This window comes from Melanotaenia boesemani, chromosome 18 (assembly GCF_017639745.1).
Source record: "Melanotaenia boesemani isolate fMelBoe1 chromosome 18, fMelBoe1.pri, whole genome shotgun sequence".
Lineage (NCBI taxonomy): Eukaryota > Metazoa > Chordata > Actinopteri > Atheriniformes > Melanotaeniidae > Melanotaenia > Melanotaenia boesemani.
The window spans coordinates 9,215,118-9,243,048 of NC_055699.1; the positions used below are offsets into that span (position 1 = coordinate 9,215,118).

The 27,931-nt window shown below is 39.8% G+C and overlaps 2 protein-coding genes across 2 annotated transcripts in view; one reads left to right on the forward strand and one right to left on the reverse strand.

The window, feature by feature from the left end:
* Positions 1-32: 32 nt before the first annotated feature.
* On the reverse strand, positions 33-2,153 carry si:dkey-37o8.1 (uncharacterized protein LOC407641 homolog). Its single transcript, XM_041968347.1, has 7 exons — positions 1,894-2,153; positions 1,648-1,827; positions 1,259-1,555; positions 1,041-1,191; positions 712-968; positions 386-620; positions 33-312 (listed from the first exon to the last, which is right to left on the reverse strand). The coding sequence occupies exons 1-7, from the start codon at positions 2,035-2,037 to the stop codon at positions 203-205; spliced, it is 1,374 nt and encodes a 457-aa protein (XP_041824281.1). The 5' UTR covers positions 2,038-2,153; the 3' UTR covers positions 33-202.
* A 2,921-nt stretch (positions 2,154-5,074) lies between these two features.
* Positions 5,075-27,931, forward strand: part of fam49bb (family with sequence similarity 49 member Bb) — a 36,750-nt gene continuing 13,893 nt past the window's right edge. Inside the window, exons 1-5 of the mRNA XM_041968348.1 lie at positions 5,075-5,197; positions 15,275-15,366; positions 25,037-25,119; positions 26,135-26,256; positions 27,805-27,910. Coding sequence (XP_041824282.1) covers positions 25,047-25,119; positions 26,135-26,256; positions 27,805-27,910 — 301 coding nt within the window. The 5' untranslated portion in view covers positions 5,075-5,197; positions 15,275-15,366; positions 25,037-25,046. The remainder of the gene's footprint in view (positions 5,198-15,274; positions 15,367-25,036; positions 25,120-26,134; positions 26,257-27,804; positions 27,911-27,931) is intronic.

A 27,931-nucleotide genomic window follows, 5' to 3' on the forward strand; every position in this document is an offset into this window, starting at 1 on the left:
TATGATAACAAAATAACTCAATTCTCTTTTCAAAATTTATTTAACTTCAACCAAAAGAATACATAGAGTTCCACACCTCTTCCAAAATATTAACACAGGAATATTATACACCTTAAAGACAACATAAGGATTTTGTGTCACACAAAAACTCACTCTTACTAAATAAACTTTATATGCATTACCAGAATACTGCAAACCAAACTCATTTACACGCTTGGGCTTTGTGTGGAGCCTTTGACCCCTGGTCCTTCTCCACAGACTTGATAACCCCCACAGCAACCGTCTGCTTGAGGTCTCTTGCTGCAAAACGACCTGCAGACACAAGATACTGCTTACAAAAATGTACACCTTTATGGAGGAAAACGTGTTCAAGTCTGTACTCTACCTAAAGGAGGGTATGTGAAGAAGCTCTCCACACACATGGGCTTAATGGGAACCAGCTTGACTGTAGCAGCATCTCCAGACATGAGTATCTGTGGGTGGTCCTCCAGTTTCTTGCCAGTTCTGCGGTCAAGCTTCTCCTTCAGCTCAGCAAAGCGGCAGGTGACATGGGTGGTGTGGCAGTCCAGGACAGGAGAGTAGCCTGCTTTAACCTTCCCAGGATGGTTCAGGATGATTACCTGAAGATCAGAAATTAGTTTTTTTTTTTTTTTTTTTAAAAAAAAGAAAAAAAAAAAAAAAATTTAAAATAAAAAAATTAGTTGAACAAACCTGAGCTTCAAAGCTGCGGACATCTGAGGGAGGATCTTGCTGGGCATTGCCAGCCACATCCCCACGACGTAGGTTCTTCACAGAGACATTTTTTATGTTGAAGCCAACGTTGTGTCCTGGCAGAGCTGTCTGCAGCCCCTGGTGGTGCATCTCAATGGACTTTACCTCTGCAGTCAGCTTAGCAGGGGAAAACATCAGGGTCATGCCAGGTTTGAGGACACCAGTTTCAATCTTGCCCACTGGTACTGTCCCAACTCCTTCAAGACAAAACCATTAACATTTCTTGGACATCTGAGTAAAGCCAATTTAAGCTACTGAACACAACCTGCCTCCAATTTTGTACACATCCTGCAGAGGTAATCGTAGTGGCTTGTTGATGGTGCGGATAGGTGGGTGAATTGAGTCCAGGACTTCAAGTAGAGTCTTCCCACTTAGAATCCTTTCCCTTTGTCTCACCTTCCAGCCTTGGTACCAGGGCATCTGCAGAGACATTGCAGTTAACATTCTGCAACATGTGTTATTAAAAGCTTAATTAAAAACTCTTTACCCTTTGAGTGGCAGTGATCATGTTCTCCCCAGTCCAGCCAGAAATTGGAACAAATGCCACAGCTGTAGGGTCATAGCCAATCTTCTTGAGGAAACCGCTCACACCTCGCACCACTTCTTCATAGCGTTTCTGGCTGTAAGGCGGCTCAGTCAGATCCATCTTGTTCACACAGACAATGATTTGTTTGACACCCAGAGTGTAAGCCAGTAAAGCATGCTCTCTGGTCTGACCACTTCTGGATACACCAGCTTCGTACTCTCCTTTAGCCGCAGAGACCACCAAGAGAGCAACATCAGCCTAAAAGAACATACACTGTAAAATACAAGATTAATACTAAAAAAAAACAAAAAACAAAAAAAAACAAAAAACAACTTATCTATGCTTTTTACCTGTGATGTCCCAGTAATCATGTTCTTGATGAAGTCACGGTGTCCTGGCGCATCAATTATTGTCATTGAGTATTTTTGGGTGTTAAATTTCAGCAGAGATATATCAATGGTGATCCCCCTTTCCCTTTCAGCCTTCAGCTTGTCCAGGACCCAGGCAAACTTGAAGGAACTCTTGCCCATCTGCAACACAAATAACGAGTTTAGCTATAGTATAACCACTGTTTTCTTCACAAGTGTCCTCCTTACTTGAGCTGCGGCCTTCTCAAACTTCTCCAGTTTTCTCTGGTCAACGCCACCACACTTGTAGACGAGATGTCCAGTGGTGGTGGACTTGCCGCTGTCAACATGGCCAATAATAACCATATTAACATGAATCTTCTCTTTCCCCATAGCTATAGGTGGATAAGTTGGGTAACAAGTTTTGAGTTGCAATCTAACACTTATTCCTCAAAATGTGTTTGTCAAATGGATCTGCACTGTCACTTTGGAGTGTCTTTATAGGCTGTGTGACAGATAACTGAAGACAGGTGTGCAGCTTCATTAAGCTTAATTGCCATCAGTCGGTCATTGATTAAAAATGAACATACTGTTAAACACTGTTAAACAGCAAAATTATGTAAAAACCAGAAGAAATAACTGAAAGGTTTTTAGAATTCCCCACAACTGCTCTTTTATGTTGTGAGCAAAACAAAGAAGCAAAAAAGTTTCAGGCTGACCTTTGATCAACAAGAAGCAGTTATACTGTTAGTTTTCCACCATGGATCGGTTTATGATGTCAAATTACAACCAGCTGTGCCATCTGAAGCCTTTGAACCCATCCTAATGAGCAGGCTGTATGTGCTCATCAAACAAACACTAATCAGTCACAAAGCATCTGTTTTTGTTTTATAGATCAATTCATTTTATTCATCTTTATTGTTATGACTGAGAAATAGGGAGACCTCATAGAGTTGTGTTGTTGCAATTAAGACCTCTGGTAAGGACGTTCATTTAGCAGTATCATTTTGTTGGAGGGAAAAATATAAGGCACGAAACCTAGAAAATATTTTGTAAAATATACTTGCTGTAATTAATCCATTTTTTTCTGTGTTCTTGGAGATCTTTTAGAGGTGACTGGCAAAAAAAACATGGCCCCAACAAGAGAGCTGTAGATAGAAACGATGGAACAGATGTTAAAAATCACTTCCAAAAGGTAATTAATCTCCAGATTGTGGGGGGAGAAACATGCTGGTATTTCCCTGTCAGCAAGTACAAATAGGAAGCTTTTAGAAGGGCAACAGGTTGGTCAAGAAAGATTTCTCAGAAACAAAAACTGAAAACAATATTCCTTAAAAAATTAAATAAAAGAAAAAAAAGAAACAGGACTTGTTGTTTGTGACACTAAAATCACAAATCATCTGAAGCAAGCAGGATTTACATAAAAAAAAAAACCCCACATAAATCATTAACACTTAAAAAAGAGAAAATAAAACAAGGTTGGGTTAAACAGAAGAAGCCATGAACTGTGGAAACTTCAGTGATGAATCACAAATCTGCATTTTGCGTGGAAATGATGCTAGGTCTTCTGTTTTCTTCTTCTGCCTGAAGACAAACATATTCTTTCAATTGTTGGTGATATGTGATTGATTTCAGGTGAAGGATCAACAAAGACATAACCTCTATATCAGGGTTTCTCAATCCAAGTCCCCAGGACCTTCTGCCCTGCATATTTTAGAGTTAAATCTACTTTAACACACCTGAATTAAATGAATGGCTCCTTTACAGGCTCGCAAAGAACTTGATGATCATGCAGGGAGGTGGGTCCTGAGAAACTGGGTCGATAAAATACTGCTCTTTAGAAAGTGTAAAAATAAGTTAAGTGTGTAAGCAGTGGTCACCAACTTCAGACCCTGAGATCTATCATCCTGCAGGTTTTAGTGTTCCACTGGTACAACACAGCTGATTCAAATAAAAAAGTTTCTCCAACAACTTGTTGTCAACTTCTGCACCATCCTGTTAATGAGCCATTGATTTGAGCCAGGTGTGTTGCACTAAAACCTGCAGGATGGTATATCATCTCGGTGACCACTGGTGTAAGCAAATGTAAATGAATGATGTTATTATGGACACTTATTCCATCAATAAAAAGATGTGAAGCTGAGGTCCTTTTTCAGGATTATAATGACTCTTCCACACAGAAAACATTAATTCGATAACAGTAACTTAATTTATACTCATGCATTAAAGTTTATTTGTCAAAACCACTAATATCAGGGGTATAGTAGGGAATGATTTGAGTACTGACATGCATTTAAGTAGTCATTCCTATGTCCTATCTCCTCTCACACCAGATTACAGCCTATTCTTCCCTGCAGCATGAAAACATCAACGTTTTCACAGAGGAAACACCCTCCTATTTGTTTTCAAACATCTGTTATTGCAAGGCAATGAGAAGTCATTTGTGACACGCAGCTAATTGAAATATATGCTAAATTTACTTTATGGGGTTATTACTGATGTCAGACTGAATAGCAGGAAACAGCCTTGAGAAAAAAAGATAAAAAGTAGGAATGTTTCCTAAATGTTAACTTTTAAATATTTCAACTTTTAAACAGCAAAAAGACATAAAAGGGGGACTAGAATGATGAATGACTATATTAATACATAATACTCATAAATCTCTAAAGGTTATTATTTTTTGGAAGGTTCAGCTTTGTTTGAAACATTATGTGAGAGTTCCTGTTTTAATCTTAAATTTTATGTAGCACTAATAACCAGTCTGGTCTTAGGAGACATAAGTTGATGAAACAAAACTATGTGCCAGTAAATTTGCAGCTCTGCCACTTTTAAGTGAATTATTTACTAATTTACTACATGCCTGTGATTTGACAAAAGAAAAAGGAAATATTTTATATCACATCAGGACACACGTACCTCCATTCAACTACATAGTTTGTTAACAACAGCTAACATTAGTATTTATAACAGTGATCCCAGATTTTTGCATAAAATGGATCTAGTAATAATGATCACCTATGTTTATTAATCAGTATTGTCATAACGATGCATTTTTGTAAATGAGAACAATATAAATTCATAATAAAAGTGCAGACATTGATTTAAATGTCAATTAACACAACAGTGCCCCCTCAAACCTCTAATTTTGGCCTTTTACTCAATAGCATTTTGGTAGACTGAATTTACTTTTTAATATCTGGTTCAAGGGCGAAGTATTTGAACTAGTTTTAATGTATATAAGTCCTAATCAAAGCAGCAATGGGATTTATTTATAGCCTCATTCGGTAGTAATCCGATGGAAGTGCTTGTTGGAACAATGCAGCGGCTGCCCTTTGCTCGGGTGGAAACATTTTCCAGACAGCAATGAGGTTATACCCGCTTCCTATGTGCTCTGAGGTGACCCAAAACGAGCCCACCTCCCTCCCGCAATGACGCTAGATAACTAACCCGGAAACAGCAGCAGCAAATCGCTTTTCTTCTCCTCTGACTCAATACCGCTGTTTCCAGCGTGGTATCCGGACATAGACTCCCGTGTTTCCCAGCGAGCATCAAGGTAAAAATATTATTAATAATAAGCTAAATGGACCACTTTCTTTTGCTTTTATCGCGCTCCTCAGCTAGCCGCCTTTACTATCCACCGGTTGCCATTCACCGAAGCTTGCTTTGACTGTTACATTTTGGTCCTCGCTGGGTAAATTAATGAGTCATAAACGCGTTCAGGTGAAACTAAACCCATTTATCTTTTAACTTGCTGCAAAATTAAAATAGTGAAAAATATTAGCATTGTAACTGTAACATGTACCGTTAACTTCCTCTTTTTAGACCAGCGGTTGATTTCTCAAAGGAGACGCGGGGCTACACTGCTAGCCTGGTTTTTTCCTTTATTTGCCCAGAGGCATTGAATGTAACATGCTTTTACGCAAAACGTGTTTTTGCAGCCGAGCCATCATCTGTGTTTGGACTCGTGTGTCGGAGAGCCGCATTATGTACACAGTTTTAAATCAAGTGTATGGCTTGGATTCAGTCTACTCGCTTACAGGCACCAAATGATGCATCACTAAAGGAAATGCACACACTGACAGCTGTAGTTTGTTTGGAGCTGGTTCATATTCACTCTGATCAGTGTAAATGAAAAGATTGGACCAGTTTTTTTTTTTTTTTTTTTTTTAAGTATACACTAATTTAGTTCATGTTTACAGGTAAGAAATATCAGCACCACAGTATAGAGATCATTTTACCATGTATGGTGTTAATATAAATATATAAATAGTTTCTTTTAAGGTTATTGATTGTTGCTCTTAGATTAGTTATTAGTTAGTCTTAAATTAGTTATAATTTACTTCATCCCGAATGGGAAAGACGATTACGATTTTACATCAGTTACAATTCAAGCCAGGGATATCCATTGGCTTTTATTTTAATTAAAAAAAGGGAAAAAAGCTGTAGTGTGCTGCATCTTTGCATCTACTGCCTGTCTGACCCAATGCACAAAATTGCATGTTATTTCCTTTCTGCGGAGTCTCTGCAGAAGGCGTTGAAAGTGGAAGTGAAACTTCCATACAGACAGATTTGTTCATTGTATACTGTGAAAGTGCAGCATCTACATTAAACTTGTCTCAAGGAACTAGTGGTGTGTCCTTAGTTAAAATTAGACCAGCCAGCAAATAGATATATCCAATAATTCTTAGATATTTATTGTGAAATTTAACACGTTATATTGCTAAAATAAAGAAGTATATTCAACGTGGCTGCAAAAAGGAGCACCAGCAAGGTTGCTGTAGGTTACTGAGGGTCTCCACATCTTTTTGTGACCGGCAGCCCTGCTTAACAGCTAGCTTCTGTAAATTAGGCCAGATCTAGGAAAGTATTTGTAGAAAAAACCTAAAGAGATAATCAAAGACCCACCCCTCCAGGTCTTTTGAGTTTTCCTCTTTTTCATTTTTCCATCTGCTGACTGTGTGTTTTGGAAGAAGTTAGAACACTCGCTCTATAGATTTTTGCTCTTGTGTTTTTGTTTAGTTCAGACCTTCAAGATTGGCTGGAAACATGACAGTACCTGGCTGGTACCAACTTGTTGCGTGCTGTCATACCAACGCGAACAAAGCGGATAATAACTGGGTTGACTTTTTCAAGAAAGCTTTTTCCTGGTTTTGATTTAGCTGTCACAAAAAAAAGACAAAATTGAGACTTCTATGGACAAGAAAGTGAAATCTACTGTTGGTCATTTCATGGCTCCAGAGTGTAATCTGTGTATGTTAGGTCTCAGTTGCAGAAACAACTTTGAAATAAGAAAAAAGGGTTCACTTGGCAGACCGTGTTCTCATAAATCCCAATCAAGTGCAAGTGCTGACGTGCATATGCAGCTAGGCATGATTTTAAAAAAAAAACAAAAAAACCCTCTGTTGTATGCAGCTACGCCATCATGCCAAACAATCGTTTTTAAGTCAAGGGAAAAACACCTGACAGGTTCTTTTTAGAAGTGTGTTGAAAGAAAACACACAAAAAAACAGTTAAAAATCTCTCATCTGATCCACTGAACTCATCCACCCCACAGAAATCCCAAGAGGGGAGATTTTCCACATACTTTCTCCAGCAAATTCTTTTTTTTTTTTTTTTTTTTTTTTTTAACTTTTTGGTTCAGGCAGTTGTAGATACTACAGGTAGTGCGATGCCGCTAGGCTAGGAGTGAGTGTTAATGTTGGTAAATTTAAATTATTAATCATGTTTCCAGTACTCTGCCCCCAGGACTTCCTTGTCCAGTGCTGCTCTGAAGTTTTCAAACCACAAACCTGCAAACAAAACCCACAACAGCATTTTAAATGCTGTTATTTGCTCTGCTTAATCCTTATTTAGTAAGAAAGTGGCTCTGAAGATGGTTTCAGTACACACATTGCTGACTTTACAGGAATGTTTTTTTTTATAGACATCCCATCGAGGGGGTCTGGGTCTCTCTTTGCAGCACATACAGCTCAGTGATGCTGGGTGTGTGCTTCAGGTTGGGTTACTGCAGATATTCTCACTATGAGAATACCAAGCCTTTGCTTTAGACTCCTGCTGACAGACTATATTATATACCCCATTACCAGCAGCACACACACACATAGCACATCAAATGTCTTGTCTGGTAGAATCATTGTTGTAACGTGTTTTTTTTTGTGACATTTCGGGCAGCCAAAATGTGTTTATTACTTATGATTATTTTCTTAGAGACATTTCTCAGAATATTGGTTTGTGTGTGTGGATGCTTAATTAAACCACACAAGAAATTAGTTTAGCATTTCTTAAGCTTTAAGCTTCTTAGTCACGCTGAAGTTAGAGGTTTTGTTATTGTCATAGTAGGTGGACACACTAACACATGCAACAGTATTACACCATGCAACCGAGAGCAACCTTATAAAACAACCACAGGATTAAGCCAGCAGCTCTCCTGCACAGACCCCAAATAAATTATATGGTGAAATGTTTGCAGGTCTGTTGGTGTTCACCTCATTGCATCCACCCTAATGTGACCATCTTTCTGCTGTCATTAGTCGGTATAGAAAAGAGTTGTCTTGATCCATTTCTCTCTAATAATGCTGTTTGTGCAGTTATTTGGATTAACACCCTCTATCTGATCTGTTGTGTTCAGCACTTTACTCTAACACCATTATCATGACATGGCTTAATCCAACAGAGATGGAGACTCATGCACTTTCAGGGATGTTTTTTTTCTCCAGTTTACAGTTTGCTTTTAAAGACACTTGACGTACTGCTCCAGCATTTCTTCACCGTCTTGTCAACTCCTAGTTTTAGGATTCTGGAAATTCTCAAGCTTTCATTGCGTTTGCATGTCTGCGCTTGTCCAGCAGATCGGAGATGAATTGAAGACATACTTTAGTCACTCAGTGGGAAAAGCTCTTTGTGTTCTCTGCTTGTCAAAATTTTTCTGCATACGGCTGAATTATTAGAAAGCAGAATGTTTTAAAGACCCCCATCCAACTGTTAATGTGTGCACATTGTTTTTTTTTTCTTTTTAAACAAGTTACATAAGCATTAAAGCAAACACTAGGTAGTCTGTGAGCTTCTCTCTCTAAAAAGGGATTCAGGCAGATGCATAACTTTAGTTGGGTAATGGTCTTGTAAACCAGGAGGTGAGATTATCTAGAACTATGATAAAGATAAAGGTTTGTATAAGGTTAGTAACACAATGTTTATTGATGTAGTCAAGTTAAGAGTATTTTTTTCAGTCTGCAAGAATTATCTAGATAGCTTAACAACAGTAGATTTAAAATGAGCATCTTTTAAACAATTTTATATTGTTTATATTTATATTATTATATTTTATATTTTCCCTGATATTTTCCCAGATTTAATAGTTTAAATAGTTTAATACATACTGACTGTTTTACCATTAAATGATTACCAACTTGTGATCTGGTGTTTTTTTTGGAGGTCTTAGCAGGGGTTTGTATGTGTTTGTGGTCTTTGGCCAAGATGAGCAACACATTCTTGAATTATACCTCTGTGTATGAGTCAGTGTGTGCCAGTTTCTGACCTGCAGCTCTGGCTGTGCTGGTAGACTCAAGCATTCTTCTCAAGCTTCTCACATCCGTCTTGTGATGTTTGCTTATCTGAAGCCCTAAGTATAGTCATAATGAGAAGTCCCTGTAGTCTGTTCTCCTCCTGCAGGCCGGCCATCTCAAGACCTTCAACAAGATACTTTTGCTCCTCATTTGCTGCAGCATCTTTAGAGTGAATTTAAAAACAAAGCAGAAGGCACTTTGCATTCAGTCTGCAAAGATGAAGCTATAATTATTGTGGCCTTCTCAAAAGGGGCGAAAAAACCACACAAAAAACAAAAACCCACACCTGCACAGAAAACCCCTTCCGGCTATCATGTAAGAAAACCTGCCGAAGAGACGTTTTGATTTTCTCCTCAAACAGACATTTACAGATTCGGCAGAGTTTAAGTTCTCTGCTGCGTTGCAACAAATGGAAAAACATTCAAATACAAAAAGCAAGTGTGGACAGTGATTTCTTTTAATATGTTAAACCAGACATGACATACTCATGTTGCCACCTACATGTCAGTAGAAACAGAGCAGGCTTGTTGCTGCAGATGGCATATCAGCATGGCATAAATTCAGCCTTTGCATGAGACTGTTGCTGCGCTGCCCCCGCACCAAACCTCCATCCACGCATTGTGTTAAAACACTCGCATTCTTCAATCTCAGATCTGAGGTGCAATTTTGTTTCATTTCTGTCTTTACTTTTTTTTTGGTTTTAAATCTGGTCAAGATATTTTGCAAAAATTTATCATGATACAGGCTATTTTTCCCGAAACATAAGTGCCTCAGTGTCATGAAACCTGCACTATATTTTGGGTTTACTTTGTATTTCTGTTATTCCTGAAGTTGTAGTGACTAAACACACTTTATTTTTCCACAAATCTGAAGATGAGCAGCTATATATATATATATATATATATATATTATAGTGCACAGTGTACTTTAATTGCTAATGTCTATATTGAACTGGATTATAAAACAAGTTGCTAAGCAAGTGTCCTGTAGTTTGCAGTTTATTTTGCACGGAAAGCCATGAATATTTCCCAGTCAAGAAAATTAAAATTAGATTTTAGACATATACCATGAGTGAAAGCTTAAAGCGAATACAGTGATGAAGTGTTTGCAGTATTGTTAATGATTTCTACACACCAGGATCTGGTTGCATGACTGACGGTAACTGCCTGGCACGGTGTGATTCCTGTTTTTGACTCCAGTGCAGAAGATCAAGCCCTTAACGAGTCATTTCAGTCCAAGCATCTACAAACCAGTGTAACTGATCTGTGGGAGTTTTTCTTAATGAAATGATTTTCCACAGAGGCTTCGCTGTGCTCTGTGGGCTCCAGTGACACAGTCGAAGGCCCTCTTCAACTCACAGCTCTTGTTTGTAAGGGAGAGCACAAGTTGTCAAGGCAACCCAAGCTTTAATGAAAGTTTTATTCAGTGGTGTGGTAACAAACATCACAAGGACCTTTTTCACTTTTTTTGGGTGAGCTTAAATAATTAAATAACTGACATGGGTTTAAAATAGCATAAGCAACTTGTGACAGTATCATTTTTGCTATTTTCTTTTAATGTTGGTGTTGTAATGTTCTGGAATGAGTTCTAAAATTTTTGACGGGATTTTTGACTCTTATTGACGGGAGTGGGCGCCAGAGATTCCTTGTGTTTTTGTCTGATGTGTGGATGAAGCTTTAAAGGGCTGATATACTGTGTGTGTGTGTGTGTGTGGGGGGAAAAGGGTGGGGAGTTTAATCAAAGTTGCACATAGCTCCACAATAGAACATTTCATTGCTTGGGACTGTAAAAAATGAAAATGAATGGGGATATATTTGGGCAGCTGTTAATAGACTTGGGTGGGCCAACCAAGTATTAACATTATGTGGGAAACCCTGCTTTGACGCATTACTCTGGTCATACTGGAAGGATTTGCCATTTCAAAACTCATCACAAGATCTCTGCATAAGCTGTTTTGTAGTGCTTGACTGGATTGAGCAGGTCTGTGCTACTGAGTTCCTACCATGTAAGTATAAATGTTTAGTGATTTATGGATTTAAGCTGTTAAGATATTTCATTACAGTTCTGGCTACAGGTAGTTTTGGACTAAATGGATGTAGGGGTTTATTGAAGGTAATTTCCAGCCTTTTGAGACTAAAAAACATTAGTCATAAAATGAATAAAAAAATGAATTTAGATATGTTCAACTGAAATCACAAGAAATGGAAGCTTATAACCTAATTGCATGTATATGTACAACTAGACTTAAATGGGCCTTGGTACACATGCTTTCCATGTCTTTTATTGTATTTTTTTATTTTTAAAGCAGAAATCTATATAAATAAAGCCAAAATTTTTAACAAATTGCCTTAAGTATATGTCACAGAATGATCTCCACATGTTCAGAGACTAGCCAACACAAGCTAGGAGCTAGAAAACACAATAATTGGAGATTTTGATTAGCTACACTTTTTGTTGTACAGACAAAAACAAAGGGTCACTTCAAAATTAGAGCTATGCAAAGTTCCTGCAGTCCGAAAGCACCTAAAATCAAAATGAAGACCTTTATCACTTTCAAATTTTGCAAAAAGATGATATAAAAACCTGAAATGGGTCACACGTGGGAATGTCTGCCTCTACATTTCTTTTGCAACTTGTTTACTTTTTACTCTGCAGATTTTTGTGATAAAATTTTAAATATTTACACAAATTGTTCCCAGAATTTTAGAAAATGGCACAATTAAATTGTGGAAAAAACACGTAAGTTTATTTATTTATTTTTTAGCATGGCAGTTGCACACGCGCTGCATTTTATGAATGACCTTCTGTCCTTTGCCCGCAGTCAGATTCAGCATTGGTTTTACTGTTTGTAGGGTTTGCAGTGTGCTGCAGGGCCCACGTGGATTTCACCTCTTTATGTAGTGGCGTAAATGAAAACCAAACAAGTGTTCATGGTGCATCAGTTAATCGCTCCCTCAAAGAGAATATGCATTCATTCAGTACATTCATTTTTTGAATTCGCAATACCTTTAGCCTTCATACGGACTGTTTTTTTTAGACAGACAGAACGTATAGATTTAACTTTAATGTCAATAATTGTGGCTTTTATTTCCGTCATGCCAATACTCATCACCCATCTGATTTGGTCTTTATTGAAATGACTTAATTCATGCTTTTTGTTTGATGAGAGAGCTTCTGACGTGATGTGTAGTTTGCCTCCGAGGTCACTAAAATGCCAAACTCTAAACCCCCACAGCTAGTGCCGACACTGGTTAACTGTGCTGTTTTTTTGTGTCATAGACAGGATTTAATCGTTGCTCGGAGGGATGAACAAAACAGAATTTTACACCCAGTTACATGGATGTTTGAATGATCTCAGCAGCACTGAAGTGAATGACGACAGTCTTGAAAAAATATTATGTGCCTGAAACCTTTAAAAATCATAATAGTGGAGATGTCAGCCAATTAACATAGTCTAGTTGACAATTACACCAAAAATTTTACAGTTTAGGACTGGATATCACCGCTAATTTCCTGAATCGATTCACAATGGCCTTACATCCATTTTTTTTTAAATTTTTTTTTAATATGATTAGTCCAGTTCAGGGTCGCGGGGAGGCTGGAGCCTATCTCAGCAATTAACAGGTCACCAGTTCATCACAGGGGGGCCACCATAGAGAGACAAACAACCACTCACACTCACTCCTTGGGAGAATTTAGAGTGACCAATTAATCTGCATGTTTTTGGACGGTGGGAGGAAGCCAGACTACCTGGAGTGAACCCACGAATACGCAGGGAGAACATACAAACTTCACACAGAAAGGCCAATGTTTGAACCTCCCCCCAGCCGAGGCTCGAACCAGCGACCTTGCTGTGAGGCCGCAGTTCTAACCTCCACACCACCGTGCAGCTCAACACACCAATTTCTCTCTTATAACTATTTTATAAAACACTGAGCCCGTGTAAATACATGACTATTAAAATCAGATATCTGAAAGTAATCGGATAATTGTAATAATCTGAAATGATGCGACTACATGGATTTCTAAAATACAATATTCGAAAGATTGTCTACATTTACCAGGCCCTTATCAGATTTATTTAGAATTACGTTATGTGTATGGTGATGTCACTTAATGTTTTTTTTCTAAACATTCGGTGGAGCCGTCGGTCTTGGCTTTAGCATAAGATGTGTCATTGCACCACATACACCAAATAGGTCAAATTTAATCAGGTTTTGTGCTGTATATCGGCTGAATGTCAGGGTTTGACCTAATGACGACAAAAGAAAATCAAAAGGTGATTCATCTCGCATTCTGGATATATGAAATATTTTCCCATCTTTTCTCTGATGCATCTCAATCATTAGAAATTGAAGTAAAATTATCAGCAAGGCTGATGTAGGAAGCAAAAAATAGATTAGTTACCATCAGCTTTTTATAAGAAGTGGGTGTAGCTAGTGTGATGTCACTTTGTGACTGAAAAACCTGACCAGAGAAAAATATTGATTTTAAATACTTAATATGAACTCTTTTTTTAAATGGGAGTATTTTAGAAAGGACCGATAGTATACTGATCAGGATGAGTTAAGTAAGCAAATAGCTTACTAATAAGATCCAGTCTGCTTTCAGATGACCCTAATGAATTGACCAACAGCTGCTAGCTGTGTTTTTAGCTGAGAAAATGCAAAATGTAAGTCGTTTTGGATAAAAGCGTCTGCTAAATGACAATAGAGTAGAATAAAAAATGTGTTGTGTATTGCCTGAACAATCTGATTTTGATAATTCTGTATGTTTTGTTGAGCTAATTTCTTTAATAAACCAATTAAAGCTCCAGGTTCTCGTTGACGAACTGTCCTGATGGTGGCCTGAAATACTAACATACTGCTCCACATACTGTAGGCTTAACCTCTGTAACTTCGTGTGCTTAGTCAGACTCTTGCCGTATGCTGTTATTCTCAGCTGAAGGCATGATGCATAGCTGACTTCCATTATGCCCTGCTCCAGATATCACCTGTGTCATGCCAGTTCTGTTGGATTAGAGGCAAATTATGGTCCGTTTGCATGGAAAAGTGTTAAAGAAGGGAGGCTTCATTGCTCTCATTGTTTTTCCTATTTCAGCATCTAGTCAACCTTTTGGCTTTTGTGTTAGTTTCCTACTCTTATTCCACCACGTGTGCCTCCCCAGCCAACTCCCCCCATAGCTCTCACGATGCTTGTGGTTTAGTAGTTTCAGGGTTTGAAGTGTGATCGCGTTCATGCATGACCAACACTGCTGCTGGTGCATTTGTATGCAGGCTGGCGTAGAGAAAAGTACCTTGGTCGTAATGCTCTCACAGTCTACTGAGCTTGTACTCTCAATTATAGCTGCGCAACTTGCGAGACGAGCCTGTGGTTCGCAGAGACTGTGTTTGAATCTTAAAACTGAGTGTGCCCTAGTCTCACAACTAAGAGAAAGTAGTACTTCTTGACAATACTTTTGATCTATTCTGGTGTTTTATATGTTGCCTTTTTTCCCTTTGGCTGCAGCAACTGAAAGAGGAAGCAGGGAACCTTGTAGAAAAACTAAAATGAATCATAGGAAGTGTTACTCAAAAGGAAGTGCTTAGCGTTTTTATGTAAGTCTGTTTTCTGAATGCCGTTTTTAAAAAGAAAAAAAAAAGAAAACGGGTGTTAGTCTATAATTTCTAAGGCAGAGAAATGGAACAATTGTCATTTTCTACTTATTGTGGTAGTTGTAGCTGCTCTGGCTGTTGGCTGATTTAAGTGGATTTGTGAGAGTTTAAAAGGAAAGCAAGATGACCTCCAGTCTTTTGTAACTGGGTGTAACCAGTATGTGTGAAGTGTTTCACATACGTTCCACATTGTTAAGGTGTTATTTGCAACTTGGAAGAGTAGTTTCTGAAGTCTTGTTATAATCTTGAATAAATTTAGCTATATTTTACAAAAGGAAGGAATGCAGGTTCTGTTTTGGTTTTGCTGTATTTTTATATCCTAAATCGTATTTTTGTTGTGCTTTTGGTTGTTAAGCTTTTGTTAGAGGTTGAGTTTCATTTTATTTATTTCTTTATTTTTCTCTTGTGTTTCAGAGGCTGACTTCTTCTGGAGGACTGTGACCTGGGGCCACCTGCCAGGCCGGGCTTCCTTGCTCCTGACCACCAGTCTTGCAGCTCCATTGCTGGTAGGTCCTCACACCAAGCTGCACCTTATCTATTAAATATACCATTGTTCTAACTCTAATGTGAATTTGATGCTGTAATTGTCCCCTTTTTTTTATTCTTGCTTAAAAAAAAAAAAAAAAAACCTTCATGAAATTCCAGTGTCCTCTATGACAGTGGTTCCCAACCTATCTTCCCCAGGATCCCCCTTCATGCACATACTTAAAAAGCCATGGACCCCCGCTCCACCCGGGTTGACACCATGCTTAGTTTTATGCTTTTAAAAGTGAGATTCTCACCATAAATAATGTATTCTGGCTGAGTCCTATCCTTCGATAAAGCTGAAGTAACATTAACAACATATAGCCTTACTTTTAACTTTTTTTCCTTAACATATGGACAATGTGTGGACATTAATCACAGTGGCTCTGAAAATCCAAAGCCTCGTGTGCCCAGGGGCCCAGACCTGAGGTTGGGAACCACTGCTCTATGGGACAGGTTAGTGTGTACAGGTTCTCATTTAGTTTGAAAAATGCATTTGAGAGCGTGATGAAAATATCACATATCAGTATGCACATGTGAACTATTTATAGACAAACTTGGTCCACAGTTTGCATGTCTGAATTATATCTGTCGAAGCAAATTTAACTAGAAGGCTATTTTTACCATGCATTTTTTTTCCCCCTACAGCCTTATCTGCTTTTATTTGTTTACATCTCTATTTCTATCTATTCAAAAACAGGACTCACATCTGTCCTAATTTGAATTGACCTCAAATTCTGAATTTTTAAATGCTGTATGTCATTCATATTTGCATGCACAGTATCGTTAGTCAAACTGCATATTTTACACTGTCATTTTGTTAAATCCAAGTTGGAGCCTATCTCAGCTGCCACTAGGCGAGAGGTAGGATACGTCCTGGAAAGGTCGCCAGTGTAACAGTGTAATTTTGTTTTAGAAGTTGGAAAATGCAACTATTTGTAGTTGTCAAATCTGTTAAGAAAAAAATGTGATTTTTAAGAGGTAGTTAATTATAGCTGAGTCATGATTACCATTACATTACTCTTCATGGACATTGTACCCTAGGATGTGTGTCCTTTTTAACTCGTATTGTCTTGGTTTAACAAAGGCAGAGGCAGCTTTATTACTGTTTTGAGTCTTGACCACCTTTCTGTGTAATTTAGTCTCAGACTTTTGTCAGGTGGAAACAGAACACTTGCAAAGATAACCAATCGCATAACGGCTTGTGTTAAATTACAACCTGTTGTATCAACCACCACCTTATCTTGAGGTTTTAACATGATCAGACCCTCAGGTTTAGAAGTGTTAGTGCGCTGATACGGACATGTTATTATGTAAGGCCGCTTTTGTTTCACCTTTGCTTATTATTGTCTTAATATGCTATGCTGTGGGCGTCTGTGTAACACTTGCTCAGGAAATGAAGTGCATTGTGGGTCATAAAAAAGAGTTGAGTAATATAGGTGCTCCCAGCTTCCTGTTCCCTCTCAAGGCCAGTGTGTTACGTAACTACAGGATACAGGGTCACTGCTTACACGACAAGCAGGCAGCTCTGGCAAGAGATTTACTAGTTGTATTTGGGAGTGTGTTTTTTTTTTTTTTTTTTTGTAAAATGGTTGTTTATATCTTACAGCTGATTGTAAGGATGGATTTATACACGCATAAAATGCATCCTTTTCATTTTATACCATAGTATTTTAATGTTGTGTAGTTTTAATGCATGGTTTTTCCCCCTTCAGATTGTCTTTTCTTCATCTCATCCTATTAAGCATCCCATCATTTCTCCCTGGTTGCATGTTCCCCCATCCTTGTATTTTCCTCTGTGTCTCCTTGGAGATTGTTACCGTGACATGCAGCTATCACTGGATTGGCTAAGCTCTGGTGCTGGAATGCTGCACCGTTATGACAACTAAGCCTCAGGTGGTGCATGTAGGGAGCACTAAGTCAGTGTCTCCCCATGAGAGACCAATGATGTGAGTGCATGTGTTTATAGGGTAATGCCATGCTGCCATAGTGGCTATGGTGAGGCTTGAATCCATTCACTAAAAAAGCTTGAATGAATGGCGTGCTATTTTAGCAGGCACACAGAACACATCCCTGTGGCGATGCATGGGAACAGTATATGTGTTGCATTATACATGGAGTGTGAAGCTTAGTTAATGCGGCAGCCTGAGCTCTGTGTGAATAGATACAGGGTGGATTAGCTTTGCTAAGCCAGGGGGAGGTGTCCTCTGTTATCCTAAGGTGAAGCTTTCCTTGAATCTCATATCTGGGCCAATACTGCCCCCAGCTGGTGAAGTCTTGTAGTTCATATGAGAAAATGATATCAACACTTGAAGAAGAAAAAAAAGAGAGGTTATTAGCTCAGAAATTAAACTTTATTTGTAAAACTCATGTTTAAGGATGGCACAGATGTATTACTTATAACAGATTAAATTATCACAAGTTTTGCTCTGTTCTTGACTCAGCATGTGGAAAATGCATTGGTCTCCCTCTGTCAACCCCACCCACAGAATCTGTAATTTGAGATGATACATCTGAGTGGATGTAATGTGTATAGAGGTCTTGTTATGTCAGCTAAAAGCTCCCAACTTCTCTTTGCTTATCTATTATTTATACCCATGATGGTTTGACACTGTCTAACTTCCTGTCCCGGTGTCTGAGGAGCTTTCAGACTGCTGGCCATTCCTCTGCAAATATACATGGTAGAAAAACTGAGTCTGATGGACGAGTTCAACATTGGAGTGAAATTTTAATCATCATACTTGCCTTGAGTGCACAGCTGTTTTTATCCTCCAGATGGCGCTCATCTCCTATGGAATGAAAATGCTGGCACTCTTCATTCTGACACTCATCTCTCCTAAACCTCCTCTGTGCCCCACCCAAAATCCAGTTAGGATAACACAGTATTGGGGAAATATGTTAATCCATGTTTCTTAAGTATAAATCTGGCTTAATTTAGCCTTCCAGCTACAAACGAAAACTCCCCAATTCTCCTCACATTCACGAGTTCTGATATGAACAAGTGAGATTTAAAGATGCGCTGACATTGGTGAGTCACATTTACTCAGAAGGTCAGTCAAGTAATGATGGCTCAGGGCTGTTTCTGTAGAAGAATGGAAGATCTGTGTGAATGGATTCAAGAGGCGGCTGCCCCCTGAGGGAGGTGCTGCTAAGACCGGCGACATGGAGTTGATGTGCCCTCCTTAACGATTTCCTAACACATCCCAGGAAGGACACAGAGGACTCTCAAGGGCAGGGTGGAGAGGATTTCTCTTTGAAGCAGACACTGGGGTTAAAAATGGTCAAATAAGCAAGAAAGTTAATGCAAACACAGTGCTTTTTAAACCTCTTCAAATTCCTTTGACATAAATTTACCATATTTTCATTCACTTTTTTCATTTGAGCTGCAATGATCATCCATACACATGTAGAGTTGAGACACAAATCTTCTCTTCCCTTTTTATCTGTTAAATCCATCAACTTGCTTTTAAAACAATCCAAGCTGTCAACATCTGTGAGTTTTGATGGGATAAAGTGTTGGTGTAACTGAAGAGAATCGCTAAGAGCCTCTTCATAGAGCGCAATTTCAATGAAGCCAGCATTTTAGCAGACTTGTGTATGTGCCTGTTGCCATGGTTTCCAACTTTCATCAGCTGCTGTCCAAAAAGAGGAGCTTAGCTGAGGATGAGGCGCTCCTTCTTTCATCCTTCTCTCTGATGCTCCTTTATGGAAAACCATCAGTTTCATGTGCTCATTTACTTTCACAGTGTTTGGGTTCATCGCAGCGCCGCTGATGGGAAGCTTTGCAGGAGCTGTTTTTATGGAGGGAGTATTTTTAGCCCCCTGTGTAGTTGCAGGAGTAAGATGAGACAGCCGATACCGGATGTCACCTCAAGTACTGCCGTCAGTTGTCATGATTCAGTCTTCCTCTAGGGTTTGTTTTGATTTGCTTGAATCTGGGTGAGGGGGGTATTAGTTGATGTTTACTCGGGTGCAAGGGGGCAGAGGCGTGGCCATGAGGAAATCAAGTTCACCCCCTGTAAACAAGCAAATAGCTGCCTCCCCCTTTTCCTTGTGCCTCCCGCCATGTGCCCTCTGAGCCATTTTTGGTCAGATGGGTAGGATTGGCAGGAGAGGGTGAGGAGTTGAGGGGTGGGGCGGGGGCTAGGAGATGCACTGTAGCCCCATTTGGTAAGTGCTCCCCCCATTTTTCTGCCTGTCAAATCAGGACAGTATCAGTGAGCTCCGGCGGGTCCAGGTCTGGCCGAATGGGCTAATGCGATGTGGCGTGTCAACGGGGGGAATCTAGGTCAAGTTTAAAGCTGCCTAGCTCTACCCGCCTCTGCCGCAGTGTGACGCCCCCAAATCCCTCCCCTTCCACACACAGTTATATTCACCACACATCCTTACCTGTACTACTCTTAATCTAAATGTTTTATTCAGGCAGAAATGAGCAATGTATACCTCCTCTCGGACTCATATTATTTCAGTCACTGAAACACACATGCACACAGACGGCTGCCTTGGCCCATCCCCCCTTTCTCCACACCTCAGGCAAGCTCTCAGCCTGAGCACGGTGGAGCCCACGTGACACTTTGCGCTGAGGCTGAGGAAGAGAGGGCGTTGTTTTTCCTTCATAGTAAAGCAGCAGGGCACGTGGATCCACATGCTGCAGCCGAGTAGTGGAATGTCAGCACTATCCCAGCCTCACATTAGCCAGCCCCTTGGCCCCCGGAGCAGTTTCTGTTGCCGCAGTGCCCGGTTTCAGCTGTGGCCTGCTTTTTGGTGTTCTATTTACAGGGGATGCAGAAGGTTTGGCAATGTAAAAGGGAGTGCCATGCAGAGGTCAGGCTGCTGCATGGGCGTGGTGCTGTTTTGGTGTCCTCAACATGTAGATTTGAACCTCTGCACCACCAACAATCTGGAAATATGTGGGATTTTGGCTATTTTGTATCCACTGTTTTGATATTTTATTGATATTTTGCCTTGGTGACCAATTGCATCGTAATCTTCATCTTTATTTGTAAGGCAACAATTAGCTTTAATTCACTATAATTTTTTTTTTATCATAAAAATATGACAATTGAGCTGCACAGAAAATCAAAACTCATCAAATCACAAAGTGCTCACTGGTAGAATTAATTATATCCCACCATCTGCAGTTGACTTTACTCCCCTACTAATCCGCTGTTTTTGGCACATTACCTCATCTGTATTAATGTATTCATGTGCTTTCAATTCCTACTACTACTGTACTTGCTCCTTACCCGGTGCTCACTCCTGATTGGCTGCTGCAATGTTTTTCAATGGCTCCAAATTTTTTTTTGACTCCATGGATACAGCGAGCTGTTGGGTAGATTGGCTCAGCCAATGAGAGGGCTGCGCGGGCTCAGCTTGTCAGATTCTGTCCCTGGCCTTAGGAGCAACCCTCCCTCCTCACAGCGAGCACGCGATGGCTCAGTGGGGGGGTTCAAAACAACAACAAGGCTGTCGTTGGGCTTGCTGTGGTGCCCAGGACATGCCAGCACTGTCGGGCAGTAATCCAGCCACAGAGAGTTCCTCAATATCTCTCTGATATATCCCCTGCCGCTGCTGCCCCTGACTTACTACGCTATCCCTAAGCAACCAGTTACTCAGTTTGGCTTAATTATCAAAAATGCCTTTTTGAAGTGAAGGCTGTCATCATCAGAAGTTTGTTTAAGCTGCAAAGTCTGTGTTTATGTAATGTCTGAACGACTCAAGGATAATTTTGAGCGGAGTGAAATCTAAAAAGCTTTTTTTTCCTTTTTTCCCCCTCCCTCACTGCACTTCAGGATTCTCTTTTCGACTTTGAAACACTGCCACACAAATCCCTGTCCTTAAAATGACCTCATTTCAGACAGCACAAGGGACCAGTGCTGGGCTCTACAAGGCTGTCGGCATCTTCGTCACTTAGGCTGCTCCTGCCAACCGACTACAGTCAGTGAACGGCTGAGAGGTGGCAGCAGAGGACCAGAGGAGGTCTAGTGGTGATGGGCAGTGCCCACATCATCCAGCAGGGTGAGGCCAGTGACAGGGCTCAGCCCTTCTGACAGCGAGTGAGGTGCCAGCGTTGGCACAGTCAGATATTCAGGTCACATTAGTGAAGGCTAATAGGACGAGGTTGGACAAGGCAGGTGGGTCCGTGCAGGTGGTCAGTGGGTTTGACGAGTGACAAAATTAAAAAAATAAAGTAAAATAAAAAAATTTACGCATACATTTAAGACAGTCCTGCTGATGCCTAGTGAACAGAGCAGAAAAGGAAAAATAAATACAAAAATTGTAATAAACCAGATAAAAATAAAAACAAATATTACTCCAACTACATTTATTCAGACTTTAAAATATATACAATATATTCAAAAACGTTAATAAACATTTATTATATGATGCAGAAATGAGAGAATGTAACTTCCTTGTCTTAATGATGCTCAGTAATTCCCCCAGTCTCAGTGCCTGGTTAGTCATTTTTAACTTGCTTTCAACTCTCTTGTTTTTAAAATTGTCTACTCATCACAAATATTTTCCTATATTGAAAAGCTGGGGGGCAGGAAGGGACATGAACCCCTTGTCAGGTTGTCAAGAATCCATATAACCCCCCCTCCCTCTCTCAACATCAAGCATTCATGCATTTTAAAGCCCACCCCATCTAACTACCCGCTGCTGACTGCTGAGTGTGTTCTTTGCTGTGTCGCAGCACCTCCCTGTCTCCCGGCATTACCTGTGCTGGCATGATCGATCACGTCACCACCAGCCCACATTCAGTCACTTTGGCTTTTCCCCTGTCACTCATCTTAGGTGAGCGCAGCAGTGACCCTCCTTTTGCCCTTTCGGAATACATCCTGACCATCTCTGCTCTGTCACCAGGGGTTAAATCTGTCTCCGCTGGTGGAGCCTGACACAGTTTCTCTGTACAAACTGCTGCAGATTTTTGACTTGTCATACATTCTGTTGACCCGTGCTTCTGACAACGAGTTGCTCACTGCTTTCTAGGAGTCACAGGATCGACGGAGCAGAGAGCAGAGCTAGGCTGTTACTTGTCAAGACACAGCTGAAGGCTGAGATGTAAGCTAAGAGGTTACAGTAGACAGGGTGTGTAGCGTACAGCAGGGATATGGATGTAGAAGAATTTAGTTTTCCATTAGTTTCAGTTATAGTGTTTAAATCTGCAGGACATCTAAACATAATTTGTATATCTCATGTCTACGTTATGTACTCCATGCACAGTATTGATGCTGTGTGGCAGGTGTTCGATACTCAATCATTATTTCCTTAGGCATTTAAAGAAGCAAAAAGCTCTATACTGGATAGTTTTTTAATATTGTATTAAAGTGCACAATAAAAACTAGAAACTGGAGATTTAACACGTCATTACTTAAAGATCCTGAGTTTATCAGCTACTTTAAAAGAGAAAGACCTTATCATATTGTAGAAAGTTGGTGCCAGTGTTGTCCAGAATTCTTTGCAGAATTCTGCTGGATAACCATCTGGACCCGGGGCTTTATTGTTGGGCATATGCTGGAGAACGTCATGGAGTTCATTGACTGTAAGAGGTGAATCCAAGGCCATTTTATTTTCATGTTGAATGCATATCACTTATGGGGAGGGTTGCCACAATTAAAATGATGGCTCTACCTAAAGTCAACTACCTGTTTTTGAATGATACCCACTAAACCATCCTCAGCTGGTTAAAGTCTGAACTTGCATATATTCAAAGCTCTATGGAAAAACAAGCCATCACGTATCAGTCTAAAACTTTACAACAGACTAAAGACAGAGGTGCCTTGTGGTCCTGCACACCTGTCCGCAGGTTCTGGCTTCAGGTATGTGAAGACATGTCAACATGGTTTAAATGTAAAATTCCTGCAAACCCCACACTGTGCCTACTAGGTGACTTGGGTGAAATGAACATTTTAACCAAAGATAAAAGGTGATAATGAAAATAATTCCAGGCGTGGTAAAGGGTCCGTATTTATATAGCGCTTTACTGTACCTGGAATGGTACCCAATTTGCTTTACATCATACATCACATTCACCCATTCACACACACACACGCATGCACTGATGGCAGATGCTGCCATACAAGGTGCTCAACTACAACTCATCAGGAGCAATTAAGGGTTCAGTGCCTTGCCCAAGGACATCAAAGTGTGTGTTGTGTAGCATGAATGAAGTTTTTTTTTTTTCTCCAGTTTTGGGTCTAATTTTGGTTTTGACATGCAGGGGAAACAAACATTTCCAACGTTTCTTCGTTTTTAGTATCACCTGTTTTCATTGGGGACCCCTTTCATGCAAATACTAAAAAGCCATGGACCCCCTGCCCCACCCTGTGCTGATATCATGCTTGGTTTTATGCTTTCAAAAGTGAGATTCTCACCATAAATAATGTATTCTGGCTGAGTCCTGTCCTTCGATAAAGTCAAAGTTACATTAACAACAGATAGACCTACTTTTCTTTCTTAAAATAGGGACAATGTGTGGACATTAATGGCTCTGAATGTTCAAAGCCTTGGCTGTGCTCTTTGGAGGAGCCCCTTGGAGGGTCCCGATCCCAGGTTGGGAACCACTGAATTAGAGCAGGAGGGTGAACTCTTAGAGGTTCTATAATGTTTTTATTAGGGAGTGACAAATATTAAAGCATCAATCTACATTATGAGGAAAATATTATATTTTTAAACTAAAGGATGTGCCCTGCGATAGGCTGGTGACACGTTGTACCTGCCTCTGGCCTGCTAAATGCTGGGATAGGCTCCAGTCCCTGAATTGGACTTGGTGGTATAGAAAATGAATGGACTAAATGATGTAAAGTCTTATTAAACCTTACAGCAAACATAATATGGCCTCGTTTAATGAGGATGTTTATAAGCATTTTTATAAGTATATGTTATTGTAACAAACTGCATTTTTTTTTAATGATAAGCTGCTGTGTACTGCAGCCATCTGTATAGGGTTGCTGCAGTCTGACACTGTGCTCTTGTAGAAAATGAGGTGTTGTTGCTGCACCTTGTTCTCGCTGAGTATTTGGATTGCTAAAGTATGTTAAAATATTGATGTCATGTTTCTGCTATTATGACCAAAACACTGCTTTGCACTACACAGTCATTATGATTCTGCAGGGATGAACAAGTGATTTTTACAGCCCCTCTACAACTTTAGTTCTGAGTCATAAACAACTAACTTTACCGAACAGACTGTTAGATGATTTCCTTTTTTAAAAGCTTAATTGTATGTGTTGTTTTGGAGCTATCAGCTAACTACTTAATGTGTGAACACAGATTAGCAGAGAGATCCCTGTGGAGGTTAGTGGCTTTGCATATAACTGCCTGTAAAGACTTTTTGAATGCTGGGAACAGGGTTAGCAAAGCAAAAAAAGTCAAGCTTGTGTTTTTTTTTTTTTTTTTTTTTTATTTTTGGGACTTTTTGGTTTGACATCTGGCTGGTAAGAGGATGAGCGCAGGAAGCGCATACTAAGGTGGTCCAAGGGGAGTGCTGGTGCTCATGAGCGGTGGGCACATGGCTGAGTTCATACATGCATCAGAGCAGTGAAGCAAAGCAGGAGCGAGGTGCCTCAGATACAGCAGCATATTGACACCTGCTCCCTTTACCGCTGTGCCGTTCCTCTTTTATTGATTTCTCCCTCTTTTCTTCAACAGGTATCATAACATGGGGAACCTACTGAAAGTTCTGACATGCACAGATCTAGAACAGGAGCCCAATTTTTTCCTTGATTTTGAAAGTAAGTTTCAAGTAACTGCTCCCACTACTGATATTGATCACATGAATATCTTTCCATAACATTATCAACTCTGAGCTTTCGTGTCTTTTCATCCTAATTTAGCATTTACACTAGTTTCTCACAGCAGACAATAAAAAGGAAAAAAAAAAAAAAAAAATCAATGCACTTTTCCATCAACCTGCCTTTTCCACAGCAGAGTGTGTGCAGAATAACAATCAGACCAGAGCTGTAACATAGCCCCCCCACCTCCTCAAAAATAAAGCATCGAAGTTCAGCTGCTTTGTAGCCTAAGGCCCCTCAACACAGCTTGAACCTGCGCTGTACTATTCTCACACTTGGCAAACCCAGAGACTCAGAGATACCTTAGGAGAAAACAGTTTCTGGTATGGCTCAGACTGTTTCTAGGTGGATTTTATATTAAAAGAACATCACATTTTTACATCCAGTAGATGCCTTGATGCACCGTTACTGAGGAAAGCATTTGTTATCAGAATACCCACCCAGATGTGTTCATAAATTAGCTTTTAATATACTGACAGTAGCGTTCATTTATTTAATTATTTAATTAATTAATTAATATTATGAGCAGGGAAGTAGGCGTTTGTCACACTTAACATGTTCTTTCTTCAAGTAGTGAAAAAAGTTTCATAGTGTCGCTATTCTGCATTGCCCCTTCCTCTCAAGTCCTAAGTAAAGTTTCTGAAATCAACACCAGCTTACACCCTAGTGCCGCAGGGGTGTTAAAAAAAATCTCCATTTCTTATCTTACTTCAATGTGTTTTCTCTCAACCTGGAAAGTTGGTGGTTTCACAATGTAATAAGCATTTGGGAGATGAAATTATTTCCCTGAACTTTCATTAAAATAACTAAAAGTTGTTTATTAAACTTAATATGATATGAAAGAATTTGAGGGATTTCCCAGAGCTGTATTTTACTCTATATTGAGTCAGTGTAAATATGGACCAGATACCGGTGGGATACGCTTTGGTGATTGTTTTCCTGTTGTCCCATGCAGATGCACAGCCCACAGAAGCCGAGCGAGAGGTGTGGGAGGAGGTGGACATAGTGTTGAAAGATGCAAAAGGGATCTTGGACGAGCTTCAGGCCTACAAGGGAGCAGGGCAGGAGATCAGAGAGGTACACCTGATTCAGTTTTCCACCTCATTTGCAGCAGGAGAGTCTGCCTCTTCCTGCTGCAGAAAAGCACATTTAGGTTGTGTAACATTGCTGGGTTTATAAGCACATGAGGAGTGTAGGTGTTGCCGGTAGCTGGGTCTGACGCTGTGTTACAATTCTTTTATACAACCTCTTCAGCAGTCCCCCCTTTAAATAAAAAAAATGAATAAGATCAGGCCTTTTTATGGAATAAATTTGAAAATACTCAAATGAATAGCCTTTACATAAGTAAAATATATGAGCTATTAAAGCAGGTATCATGTCTTGCCTCACGGTGTTTAGTTTCTGTGGGTTTTTTCCAGCCCTCACCTGCAAATTAAACCATAAAACAAATTTGATACTCACCTCAAGAGGGTCTTTCCTATGATCTTGGCTTTCAGTGTTTACTAATTCAACTGAACAGTGAAATTCAGTTAATCGTTATTCACCAAATCCTAGCAAATAAGGAGCACATTGACTTTTTACTTCTATCCAGTGGAAAGTATACTTGTACTCCACCAATTTAGCCACTAGCTCCTAAAAATGTATCAGACTTGGTGAAAGACATAACAATTAGGGCTGTCAAATGATTAAAATTTTTAATCATATTAATCACAGCTTACAAATTAATTAATCATAATTAATCACCATTAGTGACTAAGGCTGACATTTGCCTGTTTTTACTGCAAGCTAATTCATACAAATGTTTAGTGTTAACTGACCTTCCCTTGGGTAAACATCAGGTGACCAAGGGTTGTAGATCATAATGCAGAATTCATGCAGCATCATCTCACCAACCATCTATCACATGGTGATAATATCTGTCATAAAACCACCAGATGTTGACAAATGAAGTTAAACAGCCAATATTGATGGAGAAAGCCTGATAAAACTGATTATCTGGCTAAAAACACAAAGTTCTCATTTGTGCCCCCCTTTTCCTGGCCAGTGCTCCTGCCTGGCCCCCCATCAAAACTTTTCTAGACCCGCCCCTGCATAGCTGAATTAAAAACCCTTTCTACCACCTGTCAGTAACTGTGTTTGACAAGGGTTCTGCCAGAACATTGCTTTTGGGTAAATATGTGCTGGTAAGAGCCATGAACCGTTAGTTTCCTCCTTCTCAACTGAGCAATAAATAAACGCTAGAAGAGAGACGGTACTAGCGACAGAAAAGCCGATTAGCTGATCACGACAGTCACAATGATTTACGGAACAACAGGAGACGGAGAGGAGGAGCAGACACAGGACCAGAGAGCCACTAGACCAGCCACGTTTGTTCACAACAGGAGCATAAAGTTCTTACAGTTAGTACAACTATAAACACATCCATATGGAGCAACAAAAGACTTATTTATAGGCTGCACAGCACTATAAATCTGTGTGAAATGGGTCCCCCTTTAACAACATGCATTGCTACCCAGAATAAGAAGTGCCTTTTACCTTTTTAAACTGTTAAAATTTTCTAAATCTCCCAAAGCAGCATGTATCGCATCATTTTACATTTAATGTTTGACATTTTTTCATTTCCAGGCCATCCAAAATCCAAACGATGAGGCACTGCAGGAGCAGGCATGGGCGGCTGTAGTTCCTTTGGTGGGGAAACTGAAGAAGTTCTACGAGTTCTCCCAAAGATTAGGTATGTAACGGCCTGCTCCGT